Source organism: Seriola dumerili, unplaced genomic scaffold, assembly GCF_002260705.1.
Source record: "Seriola dumerili isolate Sdu_G_001 unplaced genomic scaffold, Sdu_1.0 BDQW01000149.1, whole genome shotgun sequence".
Taxonomy (NCBI): Eukaryota; Metazoa; Chordata; class Actinopteri; order Carangiformes; family Carangidae; genus Seriola; species Seriola dumerili.
Genome location: NW_019174404.1, coordinates 24,381,413 through 24,406,499, shown reverse-complemented (window position 1 = coordinate 24,406,499; position 25,087 = coordinate 24,381,413). Strand labels below are relative to the sequence as shown.

At 40.0% G+C, this 25,087-nt stretch overlaps 1 protein-coding gene across 9 annotated transcripts in view; it reads left to right on the top strand.

The window, feature by feature from the left end:
* nrxn3 (neurexin 3) overlaps nucleotides 1-25,087 on the top strand; it is a 266,887-nt gene that overhangs the window by 193,111 nt on the left and 48,689 nt on the right. For all 9 annotated transcript variants that reach the window (XR_002665284.1, XR_002665283.1, XR_002665282.1 and 6 more), the window contains 4 exons: nucleotides 862-1,035; nucleotides 3,700-3,819; nucleotides 16,707-16,888; nucleotides 23,141-23,312. Coding sequence is in view for 6 of the 9 variants with exons in the window: in XM_022750982.1 (XP_022606703.1) it covers nucleotides 862-1,035; nucleotides 3,700-3,819; nucleotides 16,707-16,888; nucleotides 23,141-23,312 (648 nt within the window). In the remaining 3 variants the exon portion in view is untranslated. The remainder of the gene's footprint in view (nucleotides 1-861; nucleotides 1,036-3,699; nucleotides 3,820-16,706; nucleotides 16,889-23,140; nucleotides 23,313-25,087) is intronic.

The following is a 25,087-nucleotide window of genomic DNA, read 5'->3' as shown; positions in this document are numbered from 1 at the left end:
TGTAGCATTTTATCCATTTTTTAAAATTATCCTTTTATTTTTATTTGAAAAAAAATACATTCCACAATGATCAATTTAGGAGTATTGAGCATGCAGAGCTTTCACTTTCACCTCAAATATTAGTTGAGGGGGAAAAGAGACAATAATAATATGTTAGATGCAATAAAATAATACTTACATATATAAAGTCACATTACACCATTGCTCATTCATTCTGACAAGTCAACTGAAATCTGACCTTATAGGTTTTCAGTCCACCTGGTCCAGATCAAGCAAATTTTTTCCTTTTGGACCTTGAGGGAAAATGACAGCCTTCTCATAATATAGATTTTGTTTATTATTCCTATCCATTCATCATCAGTGGGCGGTTCTGATTTTAGCCATTTCCTCATGACAGCCTTTTTATTCACTACCAGAAGTATTCTTATCAGTTTCTTATAATTTGTGCTTCATTCATTCAGAGAAAATGTTGATTCTGAATATAATCCAACCAGCGACTATGTTGTATATATATATATATATATATAAGATAATTTCTTCCACCACATTTTTGGACTTGTATTTCCTCTTGTTTAGGTTAGAGAGCAGTCAGTATGCTACTACCCAGTACAATATCACTAATCAAAACATCTGATAGCTTCTTTTTAAAGTGGTACTCCATACTAATACACTAATACACACAATCACAATCACAATCTTCTGCTCAGAATTAAATTGTATGTATCTGTTGGATTTGAAAGATCATTTCAGGATTCTTGTGCCCTTACCTAACCATGACTCTGTATGTTGACCCCCCCCCCCCCGTGTTGACCTATTAACATTAGATGATTCTGTACTGTGTCTATGTTTTCTATGCCCCAGGTGATCTGTTCATTGCAGGACTGGGTCCAGGCATGTATGGCAACCTGCCTAAACTCGTGGCTTCCAGAGAGGGCTTCCAGGGCTGTTTAGCATCAGTGGACCTCAACGGTCGCCTGCCAGACCTCCTCAATGACGCCTTGTTTCGCAGTGGGCAGATTGAACGTGGATGTGAAGGTACACCGTCCCTCAAATCCAGGCCTGACTTAGACTACTACAACACAAACTTCAACTCCAGTTCCGGCTCCGGCAGCCCTTTCTTCCTGCTAAATGCAAACAGTAGCTCCACAGCCCTTCATCCATGTGGGAGTCCCTGCATCCTATTGATTGTACTTGTTGCTTCACTTACCCACTGTTAGAGTCAGGCCAAATACTTCCTCACCTTATCGGCCACATTGGTCGCCCACTGACAGTGCTGTCACCACTACCATCAGAGCAGTTGTTGCCAGTGTAGTAACATTAAATACTGCCAGGTGCTTCATTTTTTTGTCTATGCTTTGTGAAGTTCAGTGTTTTTTTCAGAATTTAGTGAGTGATGAGACTTTTAAATAATATTATCATCATAATAAGGTACAGAGCTTCTAACAAGTGGCTGGTTCAGCTGTGTTGGTACAAAAATATTGATCGTACAGAGGGACATTCACACTGAGAGTAAGATTTTGCACTGCGGTAAAACTTTTTAATTGACCGTTCACTAAGCCATCTTCCCCAGAGGTTTGTTGCTATGCCTGTCGAGCTTTCTATGGATGTGCACTGCACTGCAACTGGCAGATTTGAAGAAAATAATAAACATCACCAGTTAATGATGGATGATGACATGTAAAAGGTTGAAACCCCTGGATTGAAGTACACTATTTTAAGAAAACATAATACATTCATGAACGTGTAACAAATGTTACATTTGTATTTTGAATCATCACATCTTTACAATATGATGCATAATAAAGGATTTTTTGGATGAGAACTAACCTGTGAGTTTAGCAAAGTGGTCTCAGGTCAGCGTTCCGCTAACGTACCCTTAGTTTTGAAATAATACCATCAAGGACTGGGGTTACTGTTTGGGGTAGGGGTTTAGGAAACGGTCAATTACAGGTGTACAAAGAAAAAATAAAATACAAATACTTTAAACCTTAAAGTTTATGAATGTAGTTGTGCAGTTTTACACATGCCCATTGGAAATCTCCATCAGGAAATACCTGGACTCCAGACCATACAGTTTGTTCACAAAGCAAAACTTGCCAAAGTTTTTAAATTGTTTTGTGTTAATTTACAATTCTTCATGCATATTATGTACATAACTGCATCAAAATAGGCTGTTAAAACATTTTGCACAAGCAAGCAAATGTCACTGTTGTTTCCATCTTCTGTGCAAGTCTTTCTTTTTTGCCCATTTCTGTCATCCTCTGAAGGTTCTGGGCCAGACTCCACAACCTGTTCTTGTTTGCATGGAAGTCATTTTCTGTGTAACAGTTTTTTTCTAATGTCCACCATATCATTCAGTTGGACATTGGGTATACCATATGTTTTTTTTATTTGTGTTTTAGCATTAACTTCTAGAGCTCCATGTTAGACAAATTAATGTGTTAGCTAATATTTCATTTGAATCAAAACAGAAAATAATACTCTGTGTACTGTATATGCTCCTCTTTGAGACAATCTCACTGGGGTTTATAACAATGTTATTCCCTGCACTGTATGTACTGCAAGAAAGTAATGGTTGATTAATTTATTTTTCAAAATAAAATGTCATCAATCACGGTTTGTTGGTCTTGTCCGTGGCATTCTAATGTCTCATTTTTCTGTGTTCCTGTACAGTTTATTTTCTTGTCAGTTTTGCTTTTCCTTCTTTTCTGCCTCCGTATCATGGTCAGTTGATGAGTCATTTAAACTGTTTTGTCATTTACAGCCTGCATTTCATTACAAAGTGTCATCACATAAAATGGGTTTGTGTGTCTTCAGACTGAGAGAACATCAAATCCCATTCATGATTTTTAAGTTGGCAGCTCAGGTTGTGGCAATACACTGTACCACCACTAGATAGTGGTACTGCACTGCTGGCAAACACTTTTCAGCAGAAGTGATATGGCTGTTGTTACATTAAATCCTGAACCAGATCAGTGCCACAGCAGGATATCACTTTAGTCATTGTAAGTTCCCACACTCCATCCTTCCTCCAACCCAACGGCACTTCACTTGGTCTTGAACAGTTCCTTTAACACAAGCAGCTCGCATCATTTCACCAGGTAAGTTTCCACTAAACACATTGACCTGTAGATGATTTCTATAGACTGATTGTTGGCCTGCTATTTGTTCAGATTCATTTACATGTTTGCATAAGGCAGATATAGTGAACATCTCCTGTTTTGAAGTTTCACAAAACAGTTGGAATTTTGTATGTATCATTCAAATATCAATATGATAACATGACAACATAGTGCATTGAAGAAACAAAACAACTTGTCAATATCACGTTCACTATTGCCTGTAGACTTAAATGTTGTTAGAAATGTGTGTGTTTTGTTCTTCAAATAGTAGTGCAGGGGCGTCGAGTGGCGTAGTGGTCTAAGCAGGCGCCCCATGTGTAGAGGCTACAGTCCTCGCTGCAGTTGGCCCTGGTTGGAGTCCCGCATGGGACGGCCCTTTGCTGCATGTGATTCCCCCTCTCTCTCTGCCTCCCCATCTCCTGTCTCTCTACTGTACTATCAAATAAAGGCATAAAAAAGCCCAAAATATATAGTTTAAAAAAAAAATAGTAGTGCAGTGTGCATAACCATGTCCATACATGTTTCTGTGTGTGTGTGTGCGTGTTTGTTTTGTTTGGGCATGGCTGGACTTCCACAGGTCCCAGCACCACCTGTCAGGAGGATTCCTGTGCCAACATGGGTATTTGTATCCAGCAGTGGGAGAACTACACCTGTGACTGCTCCATGACCTCCTACACAGGCACACAGTGCAATGACCGTGAGTACTGATGTCACTTTCAAATATATAACAATGACAGACTAAACAACGTCACCTCAGAGTAAATCACACCCCCTTAAACAAAAAGTGAGAGTAAATAAAAAAATCATTTTAGTGTCATGAACATTTTATGTCAGGTAAGTTTGGAAATCCTGTCCCACATACACAGACACACATTGCACATGTCGATGGTGTGTGTTGTCACAGAGAACATGTGTATTGATGGAACAAAAATACAGACTTCATAACTAGGGCTGAAAAATTTATCAAAATATCAAAATTGTAATATGGCCAAATTTGGATATTGCAAATCGCAGGAGATTCAATGATTTTGATAAAGGTAAAATGTGTCACAGCATGCTATTTTCAATGAAGCATTGTGGTGTTATTCTGCTTACATATCATATTCTCCAGACATAAAGGAACCATCTTGTTCAATACAGACCCCAGCAGAAATCACATGAAATGCAAAAATGATGCATACCCACTGAAATCATGACTCATATCACAGTTGCAATATCAAATATATAATATCAATGTCAAAATAATCATGATATGATTTGTTCATATCATATGATGTAATCATAACCTTTCTATGGCAAAACAATTTCAATGCAACAGAATAAATATACAAGGATGGAGTATTGTTTTTAGTGACAGTTTTAAAACTGTTTGTTTTAAACTCCTTTGTTTTGTAATGATCCAAAGGCTATAACACATGTAATGCTAATAATAATAATAATAATAAGAAGAAGAAGAATTCTGTCAGCCTGTTTCATTCTTTGTTTAACATGAACAGTCAAACTTTGTGATGACACTAAAGATTGGTTTCTTTTATTTTATCTTGCTCTCTGTCATGTTCCCAAACAAGCTTCAGGCAGATGACACAAATGCTGAAGTGGCTCATAACATGAATGTTATTCAGAAGCTACACATGATCAGAAACAACATTGCCACTAAGATTAATGGCGTCCTGAAGGCAATTCAAGATGTTAACAGACATGTGCGAGACTTTTCGGGTCACATGGATAAGGCAGAAGAGCGTATTAGTAACATTGAAGACACAGTTAACCAGGAGAAAGGCAAGACTGATGCGCTAGTTAAACAAGTAACTCTCCAAACTAACAAGCTTGAAAAACTTGAAAACCGTTCTCACTGATCCAACTTATGTCTGGTTAACGTACTAGAGAAAGTGATAAAAAACAATGCCATTGCTTTTCTCGAGAAGTGGCTACCCAAAGCACTGGGACCCAGAACATTCCCGACACCTCCTATCATTGAGAGAGTACACAGGTTGCACGGCAGGACAAAGTCCAATTGACCCCCCACGCCGAGAGTCCTCATCGTTAAGTTTTTAAACTTCCAAGATTAAGTGCGTGTGATGCGAGCAGCCAGGGCCAAAGGCAAAGTGTAGTGCAGCGGACAAGAAGTAATTTCTTCTTTACTTATCAACGGAGCTTCACCTTGTGTTTTGACAGGGTGAGACAGCTGAGTATGAATATTCACTATGGAACAATTTACCCAGCCAAGCTTCGTGTGACAATGGACAAACGCTAAAGTTTGAATCCTCGGCAAACGCTGAAATGTTATTCAATGCATGCAGAGCACAGAGGACACATCGAGCAACTAAAGTGGACTACTGAAATGTTGATTATCTTTCATCACGTAAGTTACAATGTGACTCAATCTGTCGGCCATTAAGTGAGTTTACATGTATGAAAGGTTATGTTTTTGCCTCTTGGTTGATTTTCTTTATATTGTTTTGTCTCTGCTCTAAATTCCTTAGGATTGTCAACATTTCAATTTTGTTAAAGTGAGAGGCAGACTGCCTGGCACCCTGTTAAAAGGGGTTATCTTTGTTTATTTGGGAAGCGGATATTCACTATATTGTCAGTTTTCCAGAAAGAGACATAAGCTGCAAGAGTGACTGTTCATTTAGTGTATGCTTGTTGGTGTAGAATATGTACTTTTGCCAGGAGACTCTAATGTCCCCACAAGCTCAACTGCTCCCTTGTTTACACTGGATCAGTCTGTGCTCTTAACTTAACCCTGAGGTCAGAGGGAGGGGTGGAGGGGGCGAGAGGCTGTGTTGTTCAGGATGACAGCTAAGGGGATTTATTTATGGCAGATCTTAAGTTTTATGTTTGCTTTTTGTTTTCCTCACTACTGGCAATCCTTCAACATTACCCAAGGAAAAAAAAAAACTACAACTAACAGATGATAATTTGCTGTACATTATATCTTAATAGTTTAAGATTACTTCAAATAAGAATTTAGTAATCACTTCTTGTAATGTAAAGGGGATGGTAAAATTGACTAAGCTAAAACAGGTTATGTTGTTGATTCACAACTCTGCCATTCCAAGTTAACAACACTATTTATGATAAAGCTGGTAGATTTTTTTGTGGTTCAGGGAACCCTCTTGAAAAAAAATATCAATTTGGTTTTGCTGGTGGCCACCGTTTCAGGTAAAGTAATAATGGCAGGAGATTTTAACTGCATTTTAGACCCGGAACTTGATCGTTCATCGGGGTTGGACACCTTCCATGCTCAATCTAGAAAGATAATACAACAGTTTATAAAGGACCTGAATATTTGTTACCCATGGAGTATTCAAACCCCAGCAAAAAGACTTCCAGTTAAACAGTCGTTCATCTAGTTGGTGTCACGTTTTGTGGTAAGCTGGACCCAAATGCAACCACACAAGGGACTAGTGAAAAAAATGTTTTAATAATAAAAAAAGTGACTACTTACGAAACACTGGTGAACCAACTGAACAGAAGCCGAAGCACAGGGAAACACAGGGGCCAATATTATATGCAAAGATTAGAGCTAAAGCTCTAGCTACCATGGATTTCATAATCTTATACAGATAAAGGCTAGACTATGAATTTGACTGGCCATATTTGCCAGACAGTGCACTGCACTCAGATATACTAAAAAGACACAGACAGACACACAGTTAGTTTGACACTGCAAAATTTTTACACAATTCAATATGTATTAGCTTAATATGACTGTATCTCATATTAATTTTTCTCTGATTTTAAACAGATATTTTAAGTTTTATTTGATTTATTTGATTAGCTGAAAAAGCAATCCCACTCTATGTTGTTTACAGATCAAAAAAGTTTCTCTTCGTTATTATTAGATTTGAATAACCATTGTTATTCAAATCTTTATCTTTTTTTTTCTTCTGTATGCTTTTCGGCAACTAACTAGTCCTTCATACTTTGTGCTACAAAAACCGTTCAACTATCAAAACGTTCAGCTTCTTCAGGAGATTTCTGCTTGTATGCTTTTTTCTACTATTTATCATTTTTGAAGTATTAAGCTTTTTCTGCAATTTATTTTGCCATTCAATTGAATGGAGATGATGTTCAAATCCTTTAAAACTTTCTGCCCTTTGAACTTTAACTACTTCAGCATACTTTCAGCTAGAGACTTCATTCAAACTTTAAATGTTCACAAGATTTGCTATAAAACTTGCATTCAACTTTTTTCATATCCTATACAGTTTTTGATTCATCACAAGTTTTAGACAACGTTGACAATGGACCTGTTGATTGGCTAAAAACAATAACACATACCTGTTTATTTGCATATAAAATGGGGAAGTGAGATTCGATCACAAGTGGTCAACCGAGACACATGTGCAGATGCATTTCAAATCAGATGTGAACTGACGATCTTAGAGCTAATCACGTGTGACTGGATCACTGAAGACACATGTTCATAGCAGGTCGGAACAGGGCCTGTGATCCTCCTTTTGCTTTCCTTCGATTGTTAACTACTCCAGCATACATTGTGCTACATAAACCGTTCAACTATCGCAACATTCAGCTTCTACAGGAGATTTATGCTCACCTTCAACTTTTTAATACTATTTATGATTTTTGAAATATTAGCTTTTTTTGCAATTTTTTACAATGTAAGTCAATGGAGGCAATGTTTAAATCCTTCAAAACTTCAAAACTGTTTAGGATGCACATCATCTTTTTGTTACTAATACAAATGATTTATTCTTTTACAGTTTTAAGGCATTTTATTTCTACTTCCACCTTTTGCAGCAACTGCTTTCAACTGTTTCAACATGTTTAACTTTTCAGCTTTTGCATATAATAGACTTCGTCTTCAGTTTAACATTTTGGCATCTAATTTTTCATTGCACTGCACTTTAGTTAATAGAAGCTGCTTTTATAATCATTTTAACATTGTGTCAGAAATCTCCTTCAGGTGTGACATTACAAGTTTTGCTTGTACATTTCTTCTTTCTTAGGTCTTTTTTTTTTTTTTTTTTTTAGCAATTTTAGGCCCTTTATCTTTCACTTCTTTTTTGTACATTTTGTACAGTTTTGTGCTGTTTGTTACACTTTCCATCAACAATTCAGGCGATTTTCAACCATTTCATGCCATTCAACCTCCAGCTTAAAAAATATATAGCTTCTTGTTGTAACAGTTGAGATATGTTACTTGCCAGTATGAGTTTCAGAGTTATAATTCAACTGAAACTGTGTCACACTCAGTAAAAACTAAGCAGTTACAATCTCCATGGCAACCTCTGAGTGCAGGGAGGGGGCACATAGTTGGACCAAATTATTTGATTAGATCAACCACTTTACTGACATTCCTGTCAAAGCCCAACTACAGACTGCTCCAACACTAAATACAAGACAATGATTTCACACCTCACAACTGTTTTCACTGGAAAGATGTTTCAGTCCAGAGAGACAGACAGGTAGGCAGGCAGGCAAGCAGAGAGTCAGAAAGGCAAAAAACAGATAGGGAGGCAGACAGACAGAAAGACAGACAGACAAACTGGCAGGCAGGTAGAAAGACAGACAAAAGTAAAGTCAGACAGCCAGAGAGACAGATGGACAAACATTATTAACAGAAAGAGGGAGACACAGACAGACAGGCAGCAAGACAGACAGAGTTAGTTGCAGCTCAGTTTATTTTATATGAATTTTTACATGCAATTTTCTTCCCATAGGAATGAATGGACAGCATGTTCAAATCCTCGAAAAGCTTTCTCCTCTTTGAACTGCAATAACTTCAGCATACTTTCACCTAGAGGTTTCATTTAAACTTTAAACAGATCCAAAGGCTTTTTACTATCTTGTATAGTTTTTGATTAATTGCAGTTTTAGTTTTATACTTTTTAGGACAGTTTCTGAGTTTATAATGGGTGTGTATTGCATGAGCTACAGTGGATGACATCACAGATAGAGAAGAGAGAGGCACTTCAACTCATCTAAAAACTTCCCTTCAGCTCATCCTTATGGCCACAAATGTCAGTCTACACACATCATTGCTTCCTACAACGTAGGACAATTTGTCTTCTTTCAGGCAATGTGCTTACAAAAGCATACAGAAATTGCACAGTGAGCCTCAGAGCGATGGGAGTATGGTCCAACTGCCCCACAGACTGCAATGCAAATTCAGAGACTGATTTTCAGAGGGAAACAGAAAAAGCCTTTTCTGTAACTCACTCCTGTTTCCACATTTTTAACACTATAAACACCACAGCTCACACATATGTGCAGAAAGGTCTTGTGGTGCTCATGAAGTAATAATCTTGCTGATACGATGTACGGTTTTTGATTAACTCACAGCAGTTCAAGAGGTCTGCTCATCCATTTGGATCTGTGAGAGCTGAGCTGTATCTATAAATTAATGGAAAGTCTGCAGCTGGCACCTGCCATTTGTGCACATGCCAGGCCATGAACAGCAAATCACTGGTTCAAATCCCAAATAGGCTGGAGTCATTGCTGCCTATGAATATGATAATATGTACTAAAAGCACTTCTGAATGTACATATTAACTCGTAAACAACTTGGTGATATTGTTTGTAATTATTTAGTTCCCATTTCTATTTAAGGAGTACACCGAATCATTAATATCTCAAACACTGTTAAGGCTATAAATATGAAATTTGACACACAGGTGGACCATGATGCAGTTCTTCACATAGTCATAAATTGATGGCACCACCGCAGCAATCACATGCATTTTCTTCAGAAAATGCAGAAGTTTCTAGTCTCTGACTTGCAAAGAAGGTTTCCAACCTGGATGGGATTTACCCCTTAGATCTACGGCAGAGTGCACTTCACTGCAAATTCTGACTAAAAACAGGAGGTATCACAACATTCTGGGACTTGAGAACTGAACTACATGGACTAAAATGTAGTAGGATGAAATGGACAGGCAAACTACAGTATAATGTCATGAAACAGCAATTATTGAATAAATATTTTTAAATACAGAGAGAAATAACTTTGTATTGTAACATGACAAATGCATTGCATTTAATACCAAATCCATATGAAGGCATGAATAATAATGATCCATTTTAGACTTTGTTTCACAAAGTATATAAAGTTTTTCCTGACACCATGTCTACACCAAAGGAATAACATGAGCAGCATGTTAGCAGAGCAGCAGTAGCTTAAGTGCTATGTTTGTGTCTGCACATGATGTGATCAGATGCAGTAATGAGTTGTAGATCACCCACATTTTGGAAGAGCTTAGAACCCATAACATAATCACTGTGTATGAATGCAGGAAAATAGACTTGGAGAACAAAAATATGCTTCAGGTCACGTTTAGGACAAAAACCTAGAGCTAGAAGGTCATATCTTCACATAGAAACAATTCAGTCGACCCCTCAAGATTCACTAGCCCCTAATACTCTAACCCTGCCACTAGCACTGTACAGTGAAATATACAATGCGGCCCGACTGGTGTGTTAAGAGAAGGACACAAAAGATGTCTTCATTCAATATCATCAAATTCAAATTTGCTTTACTGGTATGACCATTTATATTGTTGCCAAAATACAAAGAGCAGGACAACAACACATTCATTTGTGATGTAAAAATGAGGGGGAAAAAGACAGAATATACAGAAGCACTGTACTACACTAATATGAAAAGTCATATGCACACATACATTCATTACCCTAACAAATGCGGTTGGAAATTATATCAGAACTGTTACAAAAAAACAAAACAAAACAAAAAACATGTACACGGCTCTCAGCACATGCTGAGGCAGCATGTCGGCGGTGGAAACGCATCCATCTATTTTTTTTCCATCCATCCATTCCACTCTAACCAAAGTGACTTAAGCCAGTCAACTCTCAAGTTTTGTAATAGCAGTATTTCCTATTTTGAAAACAGCTGCTTGTTGTGTCACATGCCGTTAATGCATGGTGTACTGGAAGACACTGACAGAAAGCTGTCCCCAGCTGTTTGTACATTGTACTGATGGGCGCAAGCTTCTCTTTGCCAGCACAGCCTTTGTGCATGAAGACTGCAGTGGAGTCAAACTTGCTGCAACTTGCAAAATATAAGAGCAGCACATGTACGGCAGTGTCATCACACCAGGTGAATACTCTTGCATGTCTTAGTTAGGTGGATTGAATCAGGTAAGCTCTCCCTTTTATCCTTCTGAATACTTTTGTCTCTTCAGCTTTTTCAAAACATCCTGTCATGAGGATTGTCTGGCCTTCATTCAGTCTACATGGTCCTGATATTGTGATGTAATTGCAAATGAATGCAAAATGCTTTGTTACCACTACTTGTGCTAAATCTCCCATAGTTTGGCACTAATGCATTATTTCATGAAATTAGATGTGTTGGCCCATCCCCAACTGCTCCATGTCCTTGTCTCTCTTGTTGCTTAATGAAGTTTGGATGGTTGTATCGTAACACAACTCTGAAGTAGTGCCACACCATCCATGATGTATTCTGATGGTCCTGTTACATTAGGTCTCAACAGATTTCAGTTTCTAGGTCATCTTTGGAGGTCTTTCTAATCCTTCAGAACAGTACAGGTTGACAGTCTGCACCTCTCTCTGCTCGCAGTGTTCTTAACAGCTGATCTATTCATCGCATTAGTGTTAGCCAGTAAGAAAAAGTTTGCAGACTGACTTCATCTTCATCAAGGCGCTGGTCTTCAGTTAATTTCATGTGCTGTTTGGCTGAAGTTCTGTCTTTTGTGTGGAATGAATGATGCCCATCCTTCAGTAGTTCCAACCTTTAGGTTAATTGATCCTGCCCTTGTTGTTCTGTCCGTGGCATCATTGGTTTCCAAAGGAGTCAAAAGCGTGTCTTTATGCTTCTTACTCTACTGGGTTAATATTGAAAAGTAATCATTAACCAGCTGATCGTTCTAGGTGTGTTCGTAAATTCAATCTGAAATCGACAGAGAATCATCTGAACTGTTCAGAAATTCAGTTTCAGGAGCACTGTGCACAACAGCACTGTGCACAGTAAAAATACTGTCACAGAAAACCTCCTGTAGCAGATCATTGTGTATGGTATTTGTATATTTGTTTTTATTTCCATCATTTCAAAATCAGTCTATAATAGTGATTTGTTCAAAACAATGTTGAAGTTTGTTACTCAAGAATGTTAATTGAGTGAATATGGGAAAATTAAGCAATTCTGTTCTTTTTTTTCTTTCAAACTAACAAGAAGTACAGACAAAAGTACTGTTAAAGTACCAGATCAATAAGTAGTATCGATAAAAGTAGTTAACCATGTCTACTCTCAACTGTGTTAACTTTCAATGAAGAGAGGTTTGCTTGATCCCCAGGTTTATTGCGCTTTACTATAAATGGCAAGGTCAGCAGTGACAAGAATAAGCTCTTGCCCCAGCTGTGAGGGGAGCTGTGTAAGACGAATCAGAAAATGGTGAAAACCACTCAGAGTGCTTTACAGTAATTGCCACATTCACCCATTCACTCACATTCATACAGCACACAAATAAAGGTGGAGGACTGGTTCTGCTTGTGAACAATAGATGGTGCAACCCTGGTCATATCACAGTGAAGGAGAAGATCTACTGTTGGGATATTGAACTGTTGGCAGTTGGTCTTACACTGTACTATGTACCGAGGGAGTTCTCACACATCGTCGCCATTGTTGTTTACATTCAACGACGAGCAGAGTCTGCAGTTAACGAGATCATTCACGAGACTGTTGCGAGAGTACAGACCCAGCACCCTGATGCATTCATTGCAACATCGGGGGATTTTAACCATGTCATGAGGACCATCACTGGCTATAAAGAGAAGAACAGCCAGGCAACACCAGGTGATGTAGACAATGAGTTCAACCTGTTCAACAGGTTTGAAACAGCCTCACCTGTTCTCTTTCCCACTGCTTCAGCTGTGGGAGAGAGACACTGACACTGCAGCTGCAACTCCCTCCACACTGGGGTCAAGTCCTTTACAGTGGAGGAGGTGAGGACAGAGCTCAAGAAGCTACATCCTGGAAAGGCAACAGGCCCGGATGGTGTGTGTCTGAGGCTGTTAAAGGACTGTGCAGACCAGCTGGCTGAGCCTTCAACTAAAGTCTACAAACAGGGAGGGTCCCAGTGCTGTAGAAAACATGTCTTGTTCTGGTACCTAAAGTAGGGTGACCGGCTACGATAAATGACTACAGACTGGTGGCCCTCACATCACACATCATGAAGACTCTGGAGCGGCTGCTTCTCCACCATCTGAGGCCACAGGTTGAACATGCACTAGACCCCCTACAGTTCACCTACAAAGAACATATTGGAGTGGATGATGCAGTCCTTTACATGCTCCACTGGGCCAATTCTTATTTGGATGAGCCAGGTGGTTACATGAGGATTATGTTCTTTGATTTTTCAAGTGCATTTAACACCATCCAACCCCCCATCCCTAAAGACAAGCTGGAAGGGATGAGGGTGGATCCCTGCTTCACGTCCTGGATTGTGGATTACCTGACATGACGACCACAGTACGTCAGGCTGGGTAACTGTGTCTCAGGGACAGTGATGAGCAGCACTGGGGCTCCACAGGGGACTGTTCTGGCTCCGTTCCTGTTCACCCTGTATACGGCCGACTTTAAATACAACTCTGAGTCCTGCCACATCCAGAAATACGGATGACACAGCTATTGTGAAGTGTATCAGGAATGGGCAGGAAGAGGAGTACAGGGATCTGACGATGGCCTTCAGTGAATGGAGCAACAAGAACTGCCTCCTTCTGAACACCTCCAAGACCAAGGAGATGGTCATGGACTTTCGGAGGTCTAGGCCCACCCTTCAGCCCGTCAACATTCGAGGGAAGGACATTGAGGTGGTGCACACTTATAAATACCTAGGTGTGCTCCTGGACAGTAAACTGGACTGGTCCCTGAACACAGATGCCATCTACCGGAAGGGGCAGAGCCGGCTCTTTTTCCTCAGGAGGCTCAGGTCCTTTGACGTCTGCAGTGAAATGCTGCATATGTTTTATCAGTCAGTGGTGGACAGTGTAGTCTTTTATGCTGCAGTCTGAGAGACGCATACAATGTAAGCTGGAGACCATCTTGGACAATACCAACCATCCAACACCTCAGCCAAAGGATGTGGACTAATCTAATTATTTTTTTATTATTATCAACAATGAGCTAATGGACACATGAATTTCCCCTAAGGGATAAATAAAGTATCTATCTATCTCTCTATCTATCTATCTATCTATCTATCTATCTATATATCTAATATGATCAGAATCTCTCAGAATCTCTCATGATTATGTTTTTCATATCAGTCTATATCGATATATGTCACGATATAAATCAAATCACCATTACTGTCAAGCTTAAAGGTTCCTTTTTACTCCCAAGTCAGATGTGAAGATATCATCAGGTTAATTTTGGTTAAATCTATTTTTTTTTCTGTCAGAAGTTGAACATGAAAAATATACTGTAGAACATTATACAACTGTATTTCAAATAAATAAAATAGGTATATATTATGAAATAAAATCTTAAATCTGACCATGAAAAGCTTCATCTGGGACTGTAAAGTCTTGCATTGTACGTGCTCTGTAGGATGGCACTGCTTCAGATGGTAAAAAAGATTAGTGGTATTAACTGTCTTTGTTGGAACATGCTTTTGACACAGTTTGCAGTGCACGCTGCTCTGTTTCTTATCGGACTTTAATTAGTCATAGTATCTCCACACTACTGAATTCCTCTGACGACTCACAACAATATCCTCGTCTCTTGAGCCTTGGGCTGTGTCTGTTGGGGTATCCTCTTCGGTAAGGCTGTCGCTTGAGTTTTCATTAACATTGTCTGCCGTCATTTACTCTTTTATCTCTCTCCCACACCTGACGTACTGGTGGGCATGGCTGTAGTAGCCCAAATATTAGCATGTGTGCCGGCACCGGCTGCTAATCCAATCCTGTGCTGTGTGAGTCAACCTAACCTGATGTGGCAAGGCTATCTCATGATCATTAGCTGTTTGTGGTATTAGTCAAAACATAGAGTACTATCAACGTTCTATCAACCATGTTTTATATTTCTATTGAGGAAAAGTTATTTTGTGATAATTATCTTTATTGTTTTATCGCCCAGCCCTACCTGAGAGGTTTTTCTCCATCTGCAACATGATTGGTTAAAGCAGGAAGGGACAATCTGGTAATCTGGCAAAATGGTGGACTTTTGTGGTGGTCTGTCCTCATCTGTATATGACTGTGGCCATCACATGTGTGGTCTGCTTCCCATCAACAGTCTCATCATTCTGAGTTGTTAGCATCAATCATATCATGATAGGAGATTCCACTGAGACCCCTGATCAGCAGACACAGATGTGATTGACTGTCTCACTTCAGTGTATAAAGCAGATATGCGCATGCGTTGGTGTCTGTGTGTACCTGTTAGACGCACTGTTAGACAGCTGACCTTGTGTTGTAGCTGCTGATTCTGAAGAGAACTTGGTTCACTCTCAGTTAATCCTAAGAAGGTTGCTGCTGTCGAGGAGAAGAGTGTTGCAGTCTGCTGTGAGCAGGCCGGTAAGAGCTGTGTCTCAGGTAGCGGGACTGACCTGAATTGATCATCAAAATGGTTGGTCCATTTTCCATTCATCAACTAGTCAGGTGGCACAATATACAAAAAAGTCATATTGCGATTATTTTGGCAGATATAGCAGTTTCAGTTGGATTTTTTTTTTTTCATTTCATTTTCAATGAAAAAAGCACTGATGGTGCTAACAATGCACAACAATGTGACACATTTACCTTCATCAAAAAAACTGCAGCTCCTGTGATTTGGATTATATTTCAATTCCTTGTGCAGTTGTATCAACCAGCCAGCCTTAGAATGAAGATATTTTTGATGTTGCTTTATATCCTTTATGGCCTAAGCTTGTTCTATTCCATTACCAGTCTACAATGTAATGTGTTATTCAGCTTGTTAGCCATTTTCTGTTTATTAAGGTAGGTTATTTTACCCAACATGAACACATTGTGGTCAGAGTAATATGTTTGTAACTGTTTTTGTATTTCGTTGTTGTTGTACACTTATCAAACCAATCCTCCCAGGTTCTTTTACTTATCCCTCCATTGATGTGATTGAGGGTAAGGAAACTATAAAAACTGTGGCACTATGCAGTCTGTACACTCAAGACTCTAATCTGTTCTGTTGTCAGTCACTCATTAGAACTGTCAATGAGATCAAAGGCAAAGAGATGCAACTTTCACAAGTGAAAAGATTTGGTGACTTTTAGCACCATACCATTAATTCACCACATGCACCTGTAGACCGTTCCTTGGTGGTGATACAGTATCTCTGCCATTATTTACCATCAAAGAGATGATCAGTGATTAATGTGCTTGGACCCTTTTATACCAGCTTGCAAGTTTAGTTATCATCATCATTATTATTACAATATCCCATATCTCTGTTGTTTGATGATACCTGATATTCTTGTATTACTTATCTGTTACAGCACCATAGCAGTAAATGACATCATTGACTTGACTTGCTTTGCTCATATGAAGAGTAGAGTTAAGGTGTGGTTCTTGTTTTAGTCCAGTTTAGTCCAGAGTTTGTTTACACTCCCCTCCTGCTCTCTTCAGCTGGAACAACGTACATCTTTGGCAAAGGAGGAGGCCTCATTACATTCAAGTGGCCAGCCAATGAGAGGCCAAGCACCAGGACAGACAGGTTGACCGTCGGCTTCAGTACGTCCCTCAAAGATGGCATTCTGGTCAGGATCGACAGTGCTCCAGGTCTTGGGGACTATCTCATGCTGCACATAGTAAGTTCCCACAAACATCTTCATCTCATTTATGTTTGGTCATGTCCAAGATTCCCTTTGTTTTGTTTTCTAACTATTTCACCTTTATTGTTTAGTGTGTCCAGTCTGTGCTTTATTATATCTTTGCTGTGTTATATTTACCACTACTGCCTCAGTTTGTAAAATATTTCAAAAACCTTGTTTTCATATCCAGTGTTTGTAAGCATATGAACACATCCTTTTCAAGTTGCTGGAGTTCATTGATTTTGAAGTTTTGGTAAAATGTAGTCATAGCCCACAGGTTACAGCTAGTAACTGAGAAAGTCTTCAAACATATTGAATTTACAAGGACATACTGGTGTTTTTTTTATTGATTGTAATCAATACTTTTACAGATGCAATTTTATAAATACACTTCTTCAGCCTGGACAAATGAATACAAAAAGAGATGGGGAGGTGTGTTTGGCTTGTTCACATGTAGATTTGAGTGAATTTTTCTACCTCTACAGAGTGGTGGTGATGATGCCTTAAAAACACAGACTGTGTCTTTGAATTGTGTCAATATGTTATTACAAAAGCCTAACACAACAAACTGTTTCCATGGAGGAATACTTTACAGTCAACATTGTCTGAATAGCAATAACACACACACATACACACACACACACACACACACACACACATACACCAATATACACATATACACGTACACGCACACACGCACACACACACACACACTCAGACACAGTTAATGTGTTGGGTGCAGCAATTTTAATAATCATAAATTCAGTATTATTCCACAAGAAACCTAAAGTGAGGGAGCTGGAGAGCATGGTCTTCACCAAGGTAAAATAACCACCCATGTGCACATTGACTGTGTTCAACAAAACAGACAAATAAAGGAAGTTCATTTGTTTTATGTTGTGCTTTTATTTTGGGAACCCCTTCTAATCCCTCTCTCGTTGAGGTCTGCTTCCAGAGGAGGGTTTTCAGGGAGTGAACATGTGAGAGTGAATGCAGCCGCAGGACTCCAGCTGATGTCACAACCATGTAGTCACAGCAGAGAGTGGATTGGGTACAGGGGTCTTCAATAAGTGTGCCTTGGTCAGGTTGAATCTGCTGCTCCTCTTTAGTTTATTTTGTTGGGACTCATCATTCAAGAGACCAGATGTTTCTTTTCTCCACTGGATAAAGGAACTCACACTCCACAGTTCCTCACTGTTCACACCTGGGGACGACCCTTCCCCCCATGGACCTGACTGGCCAGCCAGTGTGGGTCAGCGTGTGACATGTGACCCCCAAGGGTGTCACCAAACAAAACCAGATCTCTTGTCCCTCTTCTCTCTCTCTTCTCTTCTTGGCTTGCTCTGGAGAGCAGCTCCTGCTCTCTCCTCTCGGCTCTTCAAAGGGCAACAAGGCCCCAGCCCAGGTCAGCCCTGGAGTCATAGCAGAGTTAGCGTGGAACAGCTAACTCTGTGAGGAGAACAAAGGAGATAACAGCAAGGCAACACAGCCAGACAGGACTTTACTCAACTAGGAAGCCTCCCAACTCACTGGACTTTACAACAACACTGGAAAGGACCTCTTTGTTTGTTCCAAGGACTGAGTAACGTTAACTGACTGGGCCTAACCTTTCCCAGCACAGCATAGCACAGCACAGTATAGCTAAGCAGCAGAAGTCTTAACTTTGTTAATGTACTTGTTGATTGATGTCTTGTTGTTGTAATGTTTGCTTAGGTTGTGGTCAGTCATACAGTTAATCAGGTACTCGTATGTTCACACACACAGTAGTACGTCTCAGTTCTAGAACCTGCATGAAGCTAACCTCCTCCCTTTAACCCGGTACCTTTAGATTACATGAGCTAGGCTAACAAAGAAACTCACACCTTCACTCCCACACAAACACCAGGTGGTCTTAGCAGCCATTTTGAGTAGTCTCTTTCTTTCTCCTCCACAGGAAGCTACCCCCCATAGTGTAGGCCACCGCATTGTTTAATTAGGCTAGTGTACTGCCAAACTACACTACGAGGTGTCTGCCAGCGCAACACCACAGCTAACTACATTGACTTCTTGTTTGCTAAACAACTTGTTTAATCTCCCTATTTCCCAGACACGACAATGGAGAACTCCTGTGTAGAGCAGTTTATTTCTTCCCTAGCACAGAGCCTGAAGCCTGGCTACCTAGAATTTATCAACAAGTTAAATTCCAGTGAGTGCAGTAAAGAAATAGACTTGCTACTCAGTGACAGAGGTGATGCTCAGACTGCATCCAAAGGCCAATTGTTAAGATGTGTGCTATTGAACTTCCACAGGCAAACCAGTATTGCCCTTCAGAGCCAAGCAGCCCTAGAGGAGGAAGTAAAATCACTTAGAGCTCAAAATGCTTTTCTCCTCCAGGAAGTTAAGGAAGCTAACAAGAAAGCCATGCGCTACTTAGGAGACCTGCATGCAGCAGAGTTAGATCTCTGTTCCCACAAGGAAGAATTGTTAAGGGTTAAATCAGAATGCCTTACCCCACCACAAGCGTACAGTGCTTGTGATTCTGGTTTTTCTGCTTCACACCCTTCCCTTAATGACAGGTTAACTCCGCCTCCACTCAGAAGATGGGACCAATTCCCAACTGACCCTAAGTCCTGGGAAATTAAGTCAGCTCCTCAACCTCCACTGAGAGACAGAGGTTACACCCTCCTGCCTTCCCATCTTCCTGAAATGGACACTGAAGAGACAGGTAGGTTATCCGGTAGAGGATATTCATGTTCCCATCAGCCACTGATGCATAACACTTTCACCTGTGCTCCCCCCTCCAACAAGAGGACCAAATCTTTTCCGGACTGTTCAGCCTCCTCTCTGCCCCTCCATGAGAGTGATGACAGCTGCTCAGCTCCTTCCTCTAGTCCAGCTAGCTTAGTCTCACCTTCATCAGAAGGGACCTCACAGCCAGCCCGCCTCGAAGTGCTTGAGTTCATAGCAAAGGACATTGAACATTTTGATCCAGACAACTTTGATCAACATATTGAAAACTACTTTAGGGAGTTAGATCACAACCTAATTGATTTGCCCCATGCAACCCAAAGGGAGAGAACTAAACTTGTGTGGAAGACCAACTCAAAAGCAGCCACAAGTTTATGCAATCACTGTCTCCCAGTGTCAGAGATGACTACAAAGAGCTCCGTCAAGCACTGACAGAAGAATTCTCTCCTGCTGCGGATGAGATAGAATCTTTGGTTGCAGCTTTTCAAATCAAACAATCCCGCAATGAACATCCCAATGACTTTTACAAACGTTTGAGGCATGCATATTTTCAGGGTAGGAACACACCAGGCTTAGAGGAAAACTCCACCTTCAAGTCTTTGTTCCTGCGGAACCTCCATCCCTGTGTATACACTCATGTTACACTGATGACGCATCAAGGTAAGCCCACCATGCAGGAAATAAAGAAGATGACAAAAATGGCTTGGGAAACCATGGCCATTTCCAAGGCAAGGGGTAAAACAACTGAGCCTAGCAGCTCAAACACCTTAGCGTCACACAGACATGTAACCTCAAAAGATCCCCCTCAGAACAGATTTAAGGAGGGTGACAAAAGGCCACATACGGGCGCTGAGCGTAACCGCTACGTCCACCAAGTGCGTAGAGATAGGCACTCCCACAATAGGATCAGGAGACGGCCTTATGCAGAAATTCTGGCTCAGACACAAGATCAGTCAACTCATGGATCAGATAATAACCACGTCATCTCTGACCATGTTATCACAGAAAGTGACAATGCCTCTGAATGTTCTTTCTTCAGCTACTCAGAGAGTTACAGCTTTGTGCCACAAGTTAGGGAAAACTTAAAACGTTCCAGAGTTCGCCGCACTGAGTACTGACAGTAAGTAGGCTCAGGGTACCCTACACTCTTGCAGATGGACACAATGGGTTTGTCAGCAGCAGCAGCAAACTAAATTCTGAATTGAATCAGACACTACTGTCAAATTCTGCAGGTAGGTAGGTAACTCCTTAGTCGTACTTTACAGGTGAGATTAGTAAAAATGTCCTGTCATCTGATACAAGTTTCATTTCACATTCTAGGTGCCACCCTCTATATTTCACCTTAACAAACTAAGATCACTGACTTTCCGGTCCTCACTAACACTATGCATAACTAGGAAACATGTTAGTTGTTTTACACTATTCTATCATTGTGGTTATTATCTGAATTCTGCTTTGTAACCTGATTGTTCTTGCTTAGCCAAGACAGATAGTGTTGACAAATGCCCGGATGTTACCCCTTGAATGAACTGACAAATGAACTATACATTATGCTCTCAGGATGACAGATCAGGTGGCATCCTGACAACAAAAGGGCGACTATTGGGACTCATCATTCAAGAGACCAGATGTTTCTTTTCTCCACTGGATAAAGGAACTCACACTCCACAGTTCCTCACTGTTCACACCTGGGGACGACCCTTCCCCCCATGGACCTGACTGGCCAGCCAGTGTGGGTCAGCGTGTGACACGTGACCCCCAAGGGTGTCACCAAACAAAACCAGATCTCTTGTCCCTCTTCTCTCTCTCTTCTCTTCTTGGCTTGCTCTGGAGAGCAGCTCCTGCTCTCTCCTCTCAGCTATTCAAAGGGCCCCAGCCCAGGTCAGCTCTGCTACCTGAGAAACCAGCTCCCTCGCCAGCCTGCTCACAGCAGCCTGCAAACACTCTTCTCCTCAACAGTAGCGACCTGCTTCGGATTAACTGAGAGTGAACCAAATTCTCTTCAGAATCAGCAGCTACAACACAAGGCCAGCTGATTTTCCAAGCAACAGGAGTCATAGCAGAGTTAGCGTGGAACAGCTAACTCTGTGAGGAGAACAAAGGAACGCAGCCAGACAGGACTTTACTCCACCAGGAAGCCTCCCAACTTACTGGACTTTACAACAACACTGGAAAGGGCTTCTTTGTTTGTTCCAAGGACTGAGTAACGTTAACTGACTGGGCCTAACCTTTCCCAGCACAGCATAGCACAGCACAGCACAGCATAGCTAAGCAGCAGAAGTCTTAACTTTGTTAATGTACTTGTTGATTGATGTCTTGATGTAATGTTTGTTTAGGTTGTGGTCAGTCATGCAGTTAGTCGGGTACTCGTATGTTCACACACATAGCAGTACGTCTCAGTTCTAGAACCTGCATGAAGCTAACCTCCTCCCTCTAACCTGGTACCTTTAGATGACATGATCTAGGCTAACGAAGAAACTCACACCTTCCCTCCCACAAACACACCAGGTGGTCTCAGCGGCCATTTTGAATAGTTGCTTTGTTTACCGCCATCTTGTGTAGTCTTCTTTGTTCAGGTCATGTGAAGAAACTCACACCTTCCCTCCCACAAACACACCAGGTGGTCTCAGCGGCCATTTTGAATAGTTGCTTTGTTTACCGCCATCTTGTGTAGTCTTCTTTGTTCAGGTCATGTGGTCACAGTGACCACTTTGAATCAGCCATCTTACCTTTGTTTGTGTCTCCACAGACACACACACATACCCCTACACACACACATACACACACCTATATATATTAGTTTAGACATTGTGTTTTACTCTGCTCCATTGTAAATAAATGCCTTTAAGTATAACTACTGGTGTGTTTAATGTTGCACAAGCGTGAATATTGCCAACCTCTATTTTGTAGAATTCCAATCCTTCAATTTTAACTTACTGTTGATATGGTAATTTGGTTATAGTTAGTAAACTTTAATGGTTAATCAGAGTTCCAGATTAATGGTAATAAACTGAGACTAAAACCATATTGGCTATTTTGCTTATTAGTTTAGGCTGGTGCCCCGAGGACTTTAATTAATTTTAAAGTTATTATTTAACATTAATATTTTTAATATTAATATTTTTCTTAATTTATGATAGCCAATAAATTGATAGACAACCGAAATCCAACATATTTGGTGTCCAGCTCATGAGGTAGAGCTCAGACCCAACAATTTTATAGTATATTAAATATTCTACAGTAAAAAGGATATAATCATCGTTCAGGAGAGGAAGCTGCGAGACTGCTGTTGTTGTCCACCAGCTGCTACATGTCTGTGAGAGCTGTTGACCTTTGTGGTATTTGCTATTGTCACAAGAGCTCAGGAAGAAAGTCCCAGCTGGACTGATGCTGCTCATGTCTCCACTATGCTTTACACCTTATGACTGGTGGCCTTCATCCTGTTGTAAGGGTCCACCACCACCACAACCTTACACCTATGTTTCAGTGTTTATAATCAGCAAATGTGTTTTCTCATTTCAGCAACAAGGAAAGATTGGAGTGACTTTCAACATTGGAACAGTGGATATCAGTGTGCAGGAAAGCAGTACACCAGTGAATGATGGGAAGTATCATGTTGTCCGTTTCACCAGGAATGGTGGCAATGCTACGCTGCAGGTGGATAACTGGTCGATCAATGAACACTTTCCAACAGGTACAACACTAATTAATCAATGTAATATAAAACTAATCATCACATCAATCATTACATCTTAACGGTTCATAACAGTATTAGTTAATAATGAAAACATAAAAATTCCTAACAAGATCTAACGGCAGTTGGATCACGTCATTATGAGTCAGTTGAAGTCACTGTGCAGGATGTGCATCCAAAAGAAATTTAACTGCTGCTTCTCTTTTCACTTGTGCTTTTAAGCTTGAAAACAAGAATATACATGTGATTAAGTATATGTCAGTACCAGAAATCAGGCATACATTACTGTGCTTTTTTTCTACTCTTCTTTTTCTGAGCTATGAAGTGACAGCTGTGACAACTCTGTAAATCTGTCATTCTAAGAACTAATTAGATTTTAAAAAATGACTAATTGGAAACCTGATGCAGGAGTCACTGAAATACTCAAAATACTACAGATACATATATGCATGTATATACATATATACCAATGAGAAAAACTGAATCTGCTCACTTTGGTTCTTGAGGAATTTGCCTTAAATGCTTGACAGAACATAACACAAGTGTATCTAATGATAAAAGCAGGGCTGCCTGAGCTCTAAACAGACATTTATTTTACACTCACACTGTTTTCTTTCTGTGGCGATCACCTTACAATCTCAGAACCCCAACCCGTCACTGTCATTGACAAAAATAAGAATATTAGAATAATAATTGCTTTGGGTTTTTTTTTTACATGATTGCTCCACATGTTAATCATGTGGAGCAATCATGTAGTTGTTTTCCCCATGTTTTGCCCATGTTCCTTATAATTTATTATTTATATGTGCATTTATTGTGGATAGTTAAAATTGTTGATAGCAATGAATCAAATTATGAGTACTTGTAATACAAACAGTATGTTTTTATTTACCTATAAAAATATGAAGGCAAGGGGATACTGCATGACACATGGGTGTCAGGCTCTAGCAGCATGAGGAAGGGATGATGACATCATCACAAAAGCAGAATCAGAAAAGGTTTATTGCCAGGTAGGGTTTTTACTTACAAGATATATGGCTTGGTGTTTGGGGCAGTATACAAGAAACATATTAACAGGAAATAACAATAAAATGTCAAAATACTGCAACAGTCAAAAAGATAAATGTACATAGACAATGAAAAAACGATGAAAAAAAACTATGTACAAAAGTGTTGACAAAACTCCTGCTGAGCAGGATGTGCAAAAGATCACAGTATAGACACTATCTGTTCTGTGCAGGGATAGTATTTTTAATTAATACAAGGTGTTACTGTAATGTGGTTGTTGATAGTTGATGAGGCCAGATGCAGAAGAAAAGGCAGGTGCTGGTCCATCACTGAGGATGACTGTAACCATGTCTCTGCGACACACATATCACTACATTCATGAAAGTTTGTCCATCTATTTATCAAGTTATCTAACATTGCCAGTTGATAGTACAAAGGATGTTACTTACAGTTTCATTCATGTTGTAGGACTTATCCTGATACTGACCTCAGTCACTGTAGGTGTCCCTGAAAAAAGCCTTTTGAAGCTGTCACGAAAAATAAAATACAACAAAAAAAAACCAAAATAACCTCACATGGTTTCAAACCCAAATTTGTGCCCATAACCATTTATACACACATGTACATGCCCTTACAGAAGTTGATCTGCAATAAAGCCATACCACTATACCCCCGTATAGATGATAGCTTCTAAGATTGAACTTTTATTACCTACCTTACCTCTTACCTTTTTGAGACTCTTATTTTGAAAGTGTCTGTGCGTCTGC